This window comes from Lithobates pipiens, unplaced genomic scaffold (assembly GCF_037356315.1).
Source record: "Lithobates pipiens isolate NorthernLeopardFrog02 unplaced genomic scaffold, aLitPip1_a1.2 Scaffold_28, whole genome shotgun sequence".
Classification (NCBI taxonomy): domain Eukaryota; kingdom Metazoa; phylum Chordata; class Amphibia; order Anura; family Ranidae; genus Lithobates; species Lithobates pipiens.
Window position 1 is genome coordinate 212,025,620 of NW_027507789.1, and position 13,334 is coordinate 212,038,953.

General features: G+C 47.7%; 1 protein-coding gene across 1 annotated transcript; it reads right to left on the reverse strand.

Annotated features, from left to right (window-relative positions):
• Positions 1 to 1,005: 1,005 nt before the first annotated feature.
• On the reverse strand, positions 1,006 to 13,313 carry PLAGL2 (PLAG1 like zinc finger 2). The gene is made up of 4 exons (XM_077460498.1): positions 13,172 to 13,313; positions 9,675 to 9,741; positions 4,084 to 4,389; positions 1,006 to 2,865 (listed from the first exon to the last, which is right to left on the reverse strand). Exons 3-4 carry the CDS (start codon positions 4,317 to 4,319, stop codon positions 1,746 to 1,748), a joined length of 1,356 nt encoding a protein of 451 aa, XP_077316624.1. The 5' UTR covers positions 4,320 to 4,389; positions 9,675 to 9,741; positions 13,172 to 13,313; the 3' UTR covers positions 1,006 to 1,745.
• Between the last annotated feature and the right edge of the window lie 21 nt (positions 13,314 to 13,334).

Below are 13,334 nucleotides of genomic sequence, written 5' to 3' on the forward strand. Positions count from 1 at the left end.
TTCGGGCACCATCAAGTGGGAGGTCAATCAGTTACATTGTCAAGGAACACCCATCAACCACCAGATCAGTTGTCTCTAAACTGCGGCCCTTTCTTTGCTTTTGTCTGACCCTTGAGGGACTATTTCATTCACTGACACCCATGAAGGGTCACAATTGCTACCAATGACACCAACGAGGTGGCACAATTCTGCCCAATGACACCAACGAGGTGGCACAATTCTGCCCAATGACACCAATGAGGTGGCACAATTCTGCCCAATGACACCATCGAGGTGGCACAATACTGCCAAATAACACCAAGGATGTGGCACAATTTCTCGCAGTGACACCAATAATGCGCAACAACTCCTCCCAATGGCTCTAACAATGGGGCCCAATGATACCAATTATCTCACTGACACCAAAGATAGGTCATTGTTTACTCCAGCTGATGCTTGGTCATTTTCTACTCCCGATGGCCACAGTCTGGCCCCCCTGAAGCCAGAAGGACAATAAAATTGCCCTTTGTTTACAACGTTTGGAGACCTCTGCCTTAGAGGAACCCTGGTTGAGAATGGCTGGTCTAGGGAAAGTGCCAATCAAATGTCCAAAAGATTCAACGTTTTTGTAATTACAAATTTGGTTCACAGCAGAACACCATTCCATGTGTTTGGGGGACCCAAACAGACCCCACCATTCCCCAATGTTATCATTAACCTCTGGATTCTTGGACATTTGTTGGGCATTCGTAGACTGTATGAACTGCTGTTTAAGGGATCAGCAACTGTAGATAACAAACTAAATGAGCATTCACAGCAACCAGACCACTGTAGCATGGTTGACCTCAGATAAGGGTTCAAATGAAACACAAACCTCAGCTTGCCCATAAGAGACGTAATAGGCTGAGGGCTGTAACAGACCAGTCAGGCCCCCCAGCAAGTAGTCTATCCAACTGCTGTGGAACCTCTAGGAGAAGTCATCATGAAAACACTGTGTTGATAGGTATATAGACAGAAGACATGGAATGAATACTGTTATGCTGTAATCCTGATTAACATAGGCAAGATATGTGTGCAGGACTTAACTTGAACACTGTGGTCAAAACTAAAGCACTTCTTTAAAAATGCCATCACGGGGGCACCAAAGCACCCTGGCACAGCTTATCGTTTGTCAGAAGACTATGTACATTGTAAACTGCATAGTGAGGTATTATGAGACGGGGGAAAGGAAGTGGGCTCTACGACTGGGATTAGTACAACCATCCCACTGTGAGGGATTCAAACTGGTCTCCTCCGGAAGGGAATAGTCTTTCACGTAGATCTAGAAGAGGTAGATGAGAATTGGCACTGCTATGGTAACAGAGGACTCAAAACAGGTTCTCATTCAGAAGACCCATTCCTACACACATCCAGAGGTGGCTAAGGGGAGGAGGTGTCAACGCAGGCTCAAGCAACACCACGCCTGCCATCTTGTCCAACCCTCCGCCAATGCCACCAGTTTCACATTTGTCGGGTATCTTTCTTATTTCCACCAAACGTGGAATGGTTTGGTCTCTGGTCCTGAGGTAAGATTCTCTGTTGCTGAACAATTGGGGAGGGGGGGTGGGAGAAACAGGTTTTTGCCAAAACTAGACAGGTAGGGTCACCTAGGACCTCTAGGTCTTGATGGTGGCTAACATGTTTGCTTGGAAGATGGCAACAAAATGAGGTAAGAATTGAAAAACAAAAAAACAAAACAAAAAAACAAACAAATGTTTTCACCATATTTACTTGAAGGCTTGGTGAAACTGAGGCAATGTGGTAGAATTAATGTCTGAGGTAAAATGAGGCATAGCCAGGTCTCCAGCCATGGAGCCCATTGGCATCTGCGCATGGCCCAAAGAAGACAAAAATGACTGATTTTCTCCCACCGTCGGTTCTGGGCCGGTGACCGGGAGGTTACACGGAGGGAAGTTAATGGGCAAAAATCCGAGAAAATGGCTGAAATCAATGCCCGAGGATAGAGGATCGCACAACGCCGAGAGGAAAGACTCATCCAAGGACGCTTGAGGTGGAAAAGAAGACAAATCGGTGGAGGGGAGGGTGAAGCCTCCAGATCCATCGGACATATAAGGATCCATCTCACTTTTTGGAAAGTATGAGGTAGATGTGAACTGGAACCTGCTCGATGGCTCTGTTGAGAAGGTAGGTGCACTTTCGGTGGGGTAGTTAAGCCCTAAGGGCAAGGAATTTGGCATCAGAGATGGGGGAAGGGCGGCGCTTGGCATTGGCTGAAATGGTGTAGTGTACGCTCCGGCTGCTATGTTATCTCGAGGCTGCATGCACATGACCGGCCCGTGCTCTTCCTTCACGATGGCTGGTCGGCAGCTCACGTGGCTGAAATCATCTGGGGGTTCCAGCTTGATCTGCACTTCCTCACAATGGCTCTTCTTCATGTGCCGCGTCAGGTGGTCTTTGCGGCCGAACATCTGCGCGCAGCAGTGGCACTGGAAATCCTTCCGCCCGGTGTGCACCACCAGATGCCGCCGCACGTCTTTGCGGGTGTAAAAACACCGATCGCAGTGCTCGCATGGGTACTTCTTCTCCCGGTTGCCCGCCGGCGGACGGTGGTTGTGACTCTTCAGGTGCTCCAACACCGACTGGCGGTCTCTGAAGACCTGAAGGCAAATGGTGCAACTCAGGTCTCCCCGGGCGATGGCGTGTAAGGCGAGGTGGCGGCGGTGTCCGTATTTGGTGCTGTAGTTCTTGCTGCATTCTGGGCACTGGAGAGCCACGCGGTTTGGATTGTGGGTCTGCATGTGGTTCTTCAGATGGTCCTTGCGGTGGAACATTTTGCCACAGTGAAAGCACTGGTGTGATTTCTGCATAGAGTGGGTAGCCATGTGCCTAGAAACAATTACAGAAAATAAATTTATTCGTTTTCCGTTTAAATTGGTTAAATACTTTGCAGGTGCATCAAAGCAAAATATATGCAAAGTCCTACCATTCCCCTTCTTTACAAAGCAGCCACCACGTCAATAGAAAAGCCTGTCCCCTGCCAGCATGCTGCAGAGGTGGCCTCTTGCTCTCTGTGTGGAAGCAGTGTTCTCTCTGCGGAGGTCTAACATGCCTCCTGCATCAGCTTTAGGCCTCTCCAATTAGCAAAAACCCATGGTGCCTACTGATTGGAAAGCTCAGGACATGTCAGACCTCTGCAGAGAAACCACTGCTTCCACACAGAGCGCAAACGTTCTGTGCAGCATGCGATTTGACAGATCAGTCACACCCCATTTCCGGCTATGGAACCAGTCAAATCGGTGCGACACCAACTTTGAAAAGTTTCCGGCATTATTTTTGGAGGTATCATGTGCGACGTCCATTGACATCTGTGCATGGAGTAGCACCGATGTCAGAAATCGCACTGACTGGCTTTGAAACCATGCTGAAGTATCACAATTTCAAAACCGCATTCGGTGTGAACCGTGGCTTAGGGCAAATGCACATGTGCCCTCGGTCAAATCTCAGAGCAGCTGGAGCCATGCAGTGCTCCGGCCGCTCTGCGGTGCCAGCTGGTTAGGGGAGGGTAGGGTGGCGGTACGGTGCATGATTCAGCACACCGCACCATCCCTCTTCTTTTTTCTTGTACAAGCTTTATCTGAAGTGTACAAAACATACACTTTCTTCACTGCAATATCGGGTGGCATGCTACACTGCAGTGCGATTTGGGCCGGTGTGCTGAGATAAAATGCAGCATGTCTGCATTTTATCACAGCCCGAATGGGGCACATAGGAAAAAAATTGTTTCCTGAGCGTCCCTGCAGTGACGGTAAAACACCTGTCACCCCATCTAGTGGGACTTGGCCCTTACTGTAAATTGAATGTTCAGTTTGGCTTTGGGACGCACAAGCTCAAAACCGATGGCACCAAATATGCGCTCAATGACTGGCTTTCAAATATGCATCAGCTTTGTATTCCTAATTCCAATGCTGTGACCCAGAAGAAATAGGCTCTGCTTCTGGCATCTGAAGCCGAAGCGTTCATATGAAACATACATGTGTTGGGGGAATGGTCATGTGGCTTAACAAAATACAAATAATACTATGCATGCCGCAATACGACCGCTACCTGCAGAGCTTGTACTTTGAGGCAAAGGTTTTGTCGCAGAGTAGCTGGGGGCAGGTGAAGCGTTTCTGGTCTGGCTGTGGCGGACTCTCCTGCTCGCTTGTATGTGGCACATCCTGTCCAGTGGTGCCTTGTAGAAACCTGCCCTGTGCCCGTTCCTCTCTGCGCTGGGGGTTGCCCTCTGGCTTCCACTCACCGCAACCTTCGTTAACTGTGGCATTAAAGAAGAGCGTCTTCATGTCCGAACTGCTTGCACCAACGCTACGTCTGATGTCGTTTCCCCATTGGTGCCAAGCGGACGGCCGTTTCCTAGAGGAATAAAACAGTATTACTAGCGGTAGAATTTTATTTTTTGCACCGGTATTACAACAGATCTGCTCAACTTTCAAATTGTGTCTTGCTTTTTAAATCCCTGTGGTGGACAATGTCCTTTCCATTAGAACTGCCCTGACTCGGTTAGGGACCGTTTACACTTGCTTCAAAATGTCGCATTTGGCGTGTTTTTTATTTTTTTAAAAAGCACTCTGAATGCCAAAGCTCCTCTTACTAAATAAATTGATCACCTTACAGTCCTGTTCACACATTGCAGTTGCTTTGCTTCAAAAATTATCCCCAATGTTTCTTTCTTGGTGTTTCAAAGCCTCCATAGAAGTCTCTGACAACGCTGCCTTATCCACTTTAAGACCGGGCCTAATTTTCAAACTTGTTGTTTACAAGTTAACCAACTTCAATACCGGGCACTTTACCCCCCTTCCCGTCCAGGCCAATTTTCAGCTTTCAGCGCTGTCGCTGTTTAAATGACGATTGCGCGGTCATGCTACACTGTACCAAAACTACATTTTTATCATTTTCTTCCCACAAACAGAGCTTTCTTTTGGTGGTATTTGATCACTTCTGGGGCTTTTTATTTGTCACTAAACAAATAAAGACCGAAAACTTTGAAAAAAATTATGTTTTTCTTTGTTTCTCTTATAAAATGTTGTAAATAAGTTAGTTTTCTCCTTCACTGATGAGGCTGCACTGCCGGACACGAATAAGGTGGCACTGATATGTGACACTGATGGGCACTCATGGACACCGATGAGTAGCACTCATAGATGGCACTGATTGGCATCACTGATTAGGAGGCACTGGCAGGTATTGCTGGTGGGCACTGATTGGCATCACGTGTGGGCACACATTGGCAACATTTGTAGGCACACATTGGCATCCTGTGTAGGCACACATTGCCACCCATGGCCACCAGGGATTCTATCCCTAGTGGTCATCAGTGGTGCCCATCCCTGGTGGTCCTGGTGGGCATCTGAGGGGGGGGGGGGGGGCTTCGCTGATAAACAATCAGTGCAGACCCCCGTGTCAGAGGAGCAGCAGGTCGGCTCTCCTCTACTCGCATCGGTCAGACGCGAGTGAGGAAAAGCCGATAAGCGGCTCTTCCTGTTTACATCATGATCAGCTGTGATTGGACACAGCAGATCACATGGTAAAGAGTCTCTGCCAGACAATCTTTATCTAGATCGGAGTAGCGTGTGTCAGACAGAAACGCCGCAGCAACGATCGCGCCCAGCGGCTTGTTACCCTGACCATGTCCTATGACGTCTCAACCACTTTGCCAACGTTATTTTGCTATATGGCAGGCGGCAAGTGGGTAAAATCAGGTTTTTTTTTTGCTAGAAAATTACTTAGAAACCCCAAACATTATATATATATATATTTATTTTTTATTTTTTCAGACACCCTAGAGAACAAAATGGCAGTCGTTGCAATACTTTGTCACACCGTATTTGCGCAGCGGTCTTGCATACGCAATTTTTGGGGGAAAAAAATACACTTTTTTTGAATTTTAAAATAAGAAGACAGTAAAGTTAGCCCAATTTTCTTTTTATATTGTGAAAAGATAATGTTACGCTGAGTAAATTGATACCCAACATGTCACGCCTCAAAATTGCGCCCATTCGTGAAATCACTTTGACCCTTAAAAATCTCCATAGACAACATTTTAAAATTTCTACAGGTTACCAGTTTTGAGTTACAGAGAAAGTCTAGGGCTAGAATTATTGCTCTCGCTCTAACGATTGCGGCGATACCTCACATGTGTGGTTTGACCACCGTTTGCATATGCATTCGCGTCTGATCGCGCGCACGGAGGGACGGGGCGCTTTAAAAATGTATTTTTCTTATTTTACACTATCCCTTTAAAAAAATATATATATATTTGGATCACTTTAATTCCTATTACAAGGAATGTGTTGGTGTGTATATACAGTGGATATAAAAAGTCTACACGCCCTTGTTAAAATGTCAAGTTTCTGTGATGTAAAAAAATGAGACAAAGATAAATCATTTCAGAAACTTTCCCCACCTTTTAATGTGACCTATAAAAAACATACAACTCAATTGAACAACAAACTGAAATGTTTTAGGGGGGGAGTAAAAATAAAATAATGCGGTTGCATAAGTATGTACACCCTCTGGGGATGTAGCTGTGTTCAGTTAAGCAATCATATTCAAACTCATGTTAAATAGGAGTCAGTACACACCTGGCATCATTTAAAGTGCCTCTCATTAACCCCAAATAAAGTTCAGCTGTTCTAGTAGGTCTTTCCTGACATTCTCTTAGTCGCACCTTACAGCAAAAGCCATGGTCCGCAGACAGATTCCAGAGCATCGGAGGGATCTCATTGTTAAAAGGTATTAGACAGGAGAAGAGATATAGATATAGAAGATATACCATGGAACACAGTGAAGAAGTCATCATCAAGTGGAGAAAATATGGCACCAAAAACTGGACGTCCCTCCAAAATTGATGAAAAGATGAGAAGAAAACTGGTCAGGGGGGCTGCCAAGAGGCCTACAGCAACATTAAAGGAGCTGCAGGAATATCAGGCAAGTACTGGATGTGTGGTACATGTGACATCAATCTCCTGTATTCTTCATATGTCTGGGCTATGGGGTAGAGTGGCAAGATGGAAGCCTTTTCTTACCAAGAAAAACATCCAAGCCCGGCTAAATTTTGCAAAAACATCTGAAGTCTCCCAAAAGCATGTGGAAAAATGTGTTATGATCTGATGAAAACAAGGTTGAACTTTTTGGCCATAATTCCAAAAAAATGTTTGGTGCAAAAACAACACTGCACAGCACCAAAAAGAACACCATACCCACTGTGAAGCATGGTGGTGGCAGCATCATGCTGTGGGGCTGTTTTTCTTCAGCTGGAACTGGGGCCTTAGTCTAGGTTGAGGGAATTATGAACAGTTCCAAATACCAGTCAATATTGGCACAAAACCTTCAGGTTTCTGCTAGAAAGCTGAACATGAAGAGGAACTTCATCTTCCAGCATGACAGTGACACAAATCATACATCCAAATCAACAAAGGAAACGGCTTCACCAGAAGAAGATGAAAGTTTCGGAATGGCCCAGCCAGAACCCAGACCTGATTCCCATTGAAAATCTGTGGTGTGATCTGAAGAGGGCTGTGCACAGGAGATGTCCTCACAATCTGATGGATTTGGAGTGTTTTTGCAAAGAAGAGCGGGCAAATATTGCCAAGTCAAGAGGTGCCATGCTGATAGACTCATACCCAAAAAGACTGAGTGCTGTAATAAAATCAAAAAGGTGCTTCAACAAAGTATTAGTGTAAGGGTGTGCACACTTATGTGACCAGATTATTACATTTTTTTATTTTTACTTCCCTCCAGCTAAAAGATTTCAGTTTGTTGTTCAACTGAGTTGTACAGTTTATAGGTCACATAAAGGTGGAAAAAGTTCTGAAATGATTAATCTTTGTATCATTATTTACATCACAGAAACCTGACATTTTAACAGGGGTGTGTAGACTTTTTACATCCACTGTATTCTGGGAGCGTCTGGTTCCGACATCACACCTGTGCAGCAGGATAGTGAGAATGCTATAACCGAAGGTAAGCGGAGACCAGAGAGAGAGAGAGCACGGAGCGGCAGAGGATCAGCAGAGCAAGGGGTTACTACTGAGTGGGAGATCAGCAGAGCTGGGGTTCCTACTAAGCAGGGGAGCAACAGAGTCGGGGTTACTACTGAGCAGGGGAGCAGCAGAGCTGGGGTTACTACTGAGCGGGGGAGCAACAAAGCTGGGGTTACTACTGAGCAGGGGAGAAGCAGAGCTGGGAGTTACTACTGAGAGAGAGATCAGCAGAGCTGGGGTTCCTACTAAGCGGGGGAGCAGCAGAGCTGGGGTTACTACTGAGCAGGGGAGCAGCAGAGCTGGGAGTTACTACTCAGCAGTAGAGCTGGGGTTACTACTGATTGGGGGAGCAGCAGAGCTGGAGTTACTGAGTGGGGGAGCAGCAGAGCTGGGGGTTACTACTGAGCGGGGCATTAGCAGAGCTGGGGTTACTACTAAGTGGGGCATTAGCAGAGCTGGGGTTACTACTGAGTGGGGGAGCAGCAGATCTGGTGGTTCCTACTGAGCGGGGCATTAGTTGAGCGGGGGAGCAGCAGAGCTTGGAGTTACTACTGAGTGGGGCAGCAGCAAAGCTGGGGTTACTACTGAGCAGGGGGTATCAGCATAGCTGGGGTTACTACTGAGTGGGGCATCAGCAAAGCTGGGGTTACTACTGAGCAGGACATCAGCAGAGCTGGGGTTACTACTGAGCGGGGGAGCAGCAGATCCGGGGGTTACTACTGAGCAGCAGAGCTGGGGTTACTACTGAGTGAGAGATCAGCAGAGCTGGGGCTCCTACTAAGCGGGGGAGCAACAGAGCTGGGGTTACTACTGAGCAGGGGAGCAGCAGAGCTGGGAGTTACTACTGAGCGGAGCATTAGCAGAGCTGGGGTTACTACTGAGCGGGGCATTAGCAGAGCTGGGGTTACTACTTAGTGGGGGAGCAGCAGAGCTGGGAGTTACTACTGAGTGGGGCATTAGCAGATCTGGTGGTTACTACTGAGCGGGGCATTAGTTGAGCGGGGGAGCAGCAGAGCTGGGAGTTACTACTGAGTGGGGCAGCAGCAATACTGGGGTTACTACTGAGCGGGGGGCATCAGCAGAGCAGGGGTTACTACTGAGTGGGGCATCAGCAAAGCTGGGGTTACTACTGAGCGGGGGGCATCAGCAGAGCTGTGGTTACTACTGAGTGGGGCATCAGCAGAGCTGGGGTTACTACTGAGCAGGGCATCAGCAGAGCTGGGGTTACTACTGAGTGGAGCATCAGCAAAGCTGGGGTTACTACTGAGCAGGAGAGCAGCGGAGCTGGGGTTACTGCTGAGCGGGGGAGCAGCAGATCCGGGGGTTACTACTGAGCAGGGAATTAGCAAGGCTGAGGTTACTACTGAGTGGGGGAGCAGGGGAGCTGGGGGTTACTACTGAGCTATGGATCTGCTGAACAGAAGTACTAATGAGTGGAGGTACTACTGAGCCCCTTTAAAACAAATAGAAAATCAACACACACAGGGCATTTGATGTGCATCATTGAAGCTTCAATAAACATCAAAAGAGCATGTTGAAGCAGTAGGTGTTTTAGCCACTTACTGACCGTATAAAGTACATATACAGTGGCAATGCGTGTACAGGTAGAAAAGAAAAGTTTAGGATTGCCTCCTGAGTCACGGGAATATCACTTACCTGAGTCTGTGTGTTCCTGGTCACCCTGCGGGGAGACAATGCAGTGACCCCCTCACCATCTTCAAACCTGCAGAATGACGGAGAAGGCACAATGATAGGATGTAGAGGGACATGGCTTCTGTATAGAGGATGGAGAGGAAGGGAGTCTATCACAGGTGATTCTATGGCCCCTGCATGGAGTGGACGGAGGGCCGACTCCCCTGTGTGGTGTGGGCGGAGGGACAGTATACAGAGTCCAGTATACACATCCCAACTGGAGTCAAGCCAGAAGACAGTTGCTTGACTCCAGTCACATCCCACCATAATGTCATTTTCTACACTGCACTCTGTACACTGCATCCTGTACACTGCATCCTGTACACTGCACTCTGTACACTGCACTCTGTACACTGCACTCTGTACACTGCACTCTGTACACTGCATCCTGTACACTGCATCCTGTACCCTGCATCCTGTACCCTGCATCCTGTACCCTGCACCCTGTACACTGCACCCTGTACACTGCACTCTGTACACTGCATCCTGTACACTGCATCCTGTACACTGCACTCTGTATCCTGTACACTGCACTCTGTACACTGCACCCTGTACACTGCACCCTGTACACTGCACTCTGTATCCTGTACACTGGACTCTGTACCCTGCATCCTGTACACTGGACTCTGTATCCTGTGCACTGGACTCTGTATCCTGTGCACTGGACTCTGTATCCTGTGCACTGCACTCTGTATCCTGTGCACTGCACTCTGTATCCTGTGCACTGCACTCTGTATCCTGTACACTGCACTCTGTATCCTGTACACTGCATCCTGTACACTGCACCCTGTACACTGCATCCTGTACACTGCATCCTGTACACTGCACTCTGTATCCTGTACACTGGACTCTGTACCCTGCATCCTGTGCACTGGACTCTGTATCCTGTGCACTGGACTCTGTATCCTGTGCACTGGACTCTGTATCCTGTGCACTGCACTCTGTATCCTGTGCACTGCACTCTGTATCCTGTGCACTGCACTCTGTACACTGCACTCTGTATCCTGTGCACTGGACTCTGTACACTGCACTCTGTATCCTGTGCACTGCACTCTGTATCCTGTGCACTGGACTCTGTATCCTGTGCACTGGACTCTGTATCCTGTGCACTGGACTCTGTATCATGTGCACTGGACTCTGTATCCTGTGCACTGGACTCTGTGCACTGGACTCTGTATCCTGTGCACTGGACTCTGTACACCGGACTCTGCACTCTGTATCCTGTACACTGGACTCTGTACCCTGCATCCTGTACACTTCACTCTGTATCCTGTGCACCAGACTCTGTATACTGCACTCTGTAATCCTGTACACTGGACTCTGTACCCTGTACACTTGACTCTGTATCCTGTACACTGCACTCTGTATACTGCACTCTGTATCCTGTACACTGGACTCTGTACCCTGCATCCTATACACTTCACTCTGTATCCTGTGCACTGGACTCTGTATCCTGTGCACTGGACTCTGTACACTGCATTCTGTATCTTGTACACTGCACTCTGTATCTTGTGCACTGGACTCTGTATCCTGTGCACTGGACTCTGTATCCTGTGCACTGGACTCTGTATCCTGTGCACTGGACTCTGTATCCTGTGCACTGGACTCTGTATCCTGTGCACTGGACTCTGTATCCTGTGCACTGGACTCTGTACACTTGACTCTGTATCCTGTACACTGCACTCTGTATACTGCACTCTGTATCCTGTACACTGGACTCTGTACCCTGCATCCTATACACTTCACTCTGTATCCTGTGCACTGGACTCTGTACACTGCACTCTGTATCTTGTACACTGGACTCTGTATCCTGTGCACTGGACTCTGTATCCTGTGCACTGGACTCTGTATCCTGTGCACTGGACTCTGTATCCTGTGCACTGGACTCTGTATACTGCACTCTGTATCCTGTACACTGGACTCTGTACCCTGCATCCTATACACTTCACTCTGTATCCTGTGCACTAGACTCTGTATCCTGTGCACTGGACTCTGTATACTGCACTCTGTATCCTGTACACTGGACTCTGTACCCTGCATCCTATACACTTCACTCTGTATCCTGTGCACTAGACTCTGTATCCTGTACTCGGTATCCTGTACACTGGACTATGTATACTGCACACTGGACTCTGCACACTGGACTCTGCATCCTGCATACTGGACCCTGTATACTGTACACTGTACTCTATACGGCACTCTGTACCCTGCACTCTGTACCCTGCACTCTGTATCCTGTGCACTGGACTCTGTACACTGCACTCTGTATCCTGTACACTGGACTCTGTACACTGCACTCTGTATCCTGTACACTGGACTCTGTACACTGCACTCTGTATCCTGTACTCGGTATCCTGTACACTGGACTATGTATACTGTACACTGTACCCTGTACACTGTACCCTGTACTGCACACTGGACTCTGCATACTGGACTCTATACTACACACTGGACTCTGTATACTGTACACTGGACTCTGTATACTGTACACTGGACTCTGTATACTGCACTCTGTATCCTGCACACTGGACCCTGTATACTGTACACTGTACTCTATACGGCACACTGGACCCTGTATACTGTACACTGGACACTGTACTCTATACGGCACACTGGACTCTGTATAGTTACTGCACACTGCACTCTGTACCCTGCACTCTGTACCCTGGACTATGTATCCTGTGCACTGGACTCTGTACACTGCACTCTGTATACTGTACACTGGACCCTGTATACTGTACTCTATACTGCACACTGGACTCTGTACACTGTACACTGCACTCTGTATACTGTACACTGCACACTAGACTCTGTATACTGCATACTGGACGGTGGGATGTGCGATTGTTCCTTTGTATACCTTACAGATGATGTCATACACAGAGGTGTGATGTCATTGTCTGATTGGGGTCCCTGTATAAGGGTGGTGAGTTTATAAAGGGGGTGGAGAGGAAAGATCAGCCACGTGGGGGTATATATGTGGGGGGAGGAGTATAGATATTATGGGGGGGTGTATAGATAATATTGGGGGGTACAAGCATATATGGGGGGGAGGAGAGGGTAACTAAGTGGCGGGTATACATATATATTATTAGTAGGGGGGAGGGAAAGGTATGCATCTATATAATTAGGAGGAGGGGGGGGGGGGGTTGAGTATATACATATAGTGTGTGTGTATATATATATATATATATATATATATATATATATATATATATATACACATACACATACACACACACACACATATGGGGGGGGGGTATATAAATATATATATCTAGGAGGGGAAGGTGAGTATATACATATAGTGTGTGTGTATATACATATATAATTAATGAGGGGAAGGTATATAAATAAATAAAAGGGGGGTAGGGGAAGGTGAGTATACACATATATATTATTAGTGAGGGGAAGGCGAGTATATATATTATTAGTGAGGGGGAGGGGAAGGCCGCACTCACCCCTCTCTCTCTCTCCCGTTATCCCCGGAGGCCGGAGTCGCGGAGGATTGTGGGAGTGACGTGTCGGGCGCAGTGACCCGGATCCGGGTGTCGATGTTCGGGGATTCTCGGCACTCGGGTCACTGAGGGGTGTGGCGAGGCCCCGTGCAATGTGTCGGCTGTC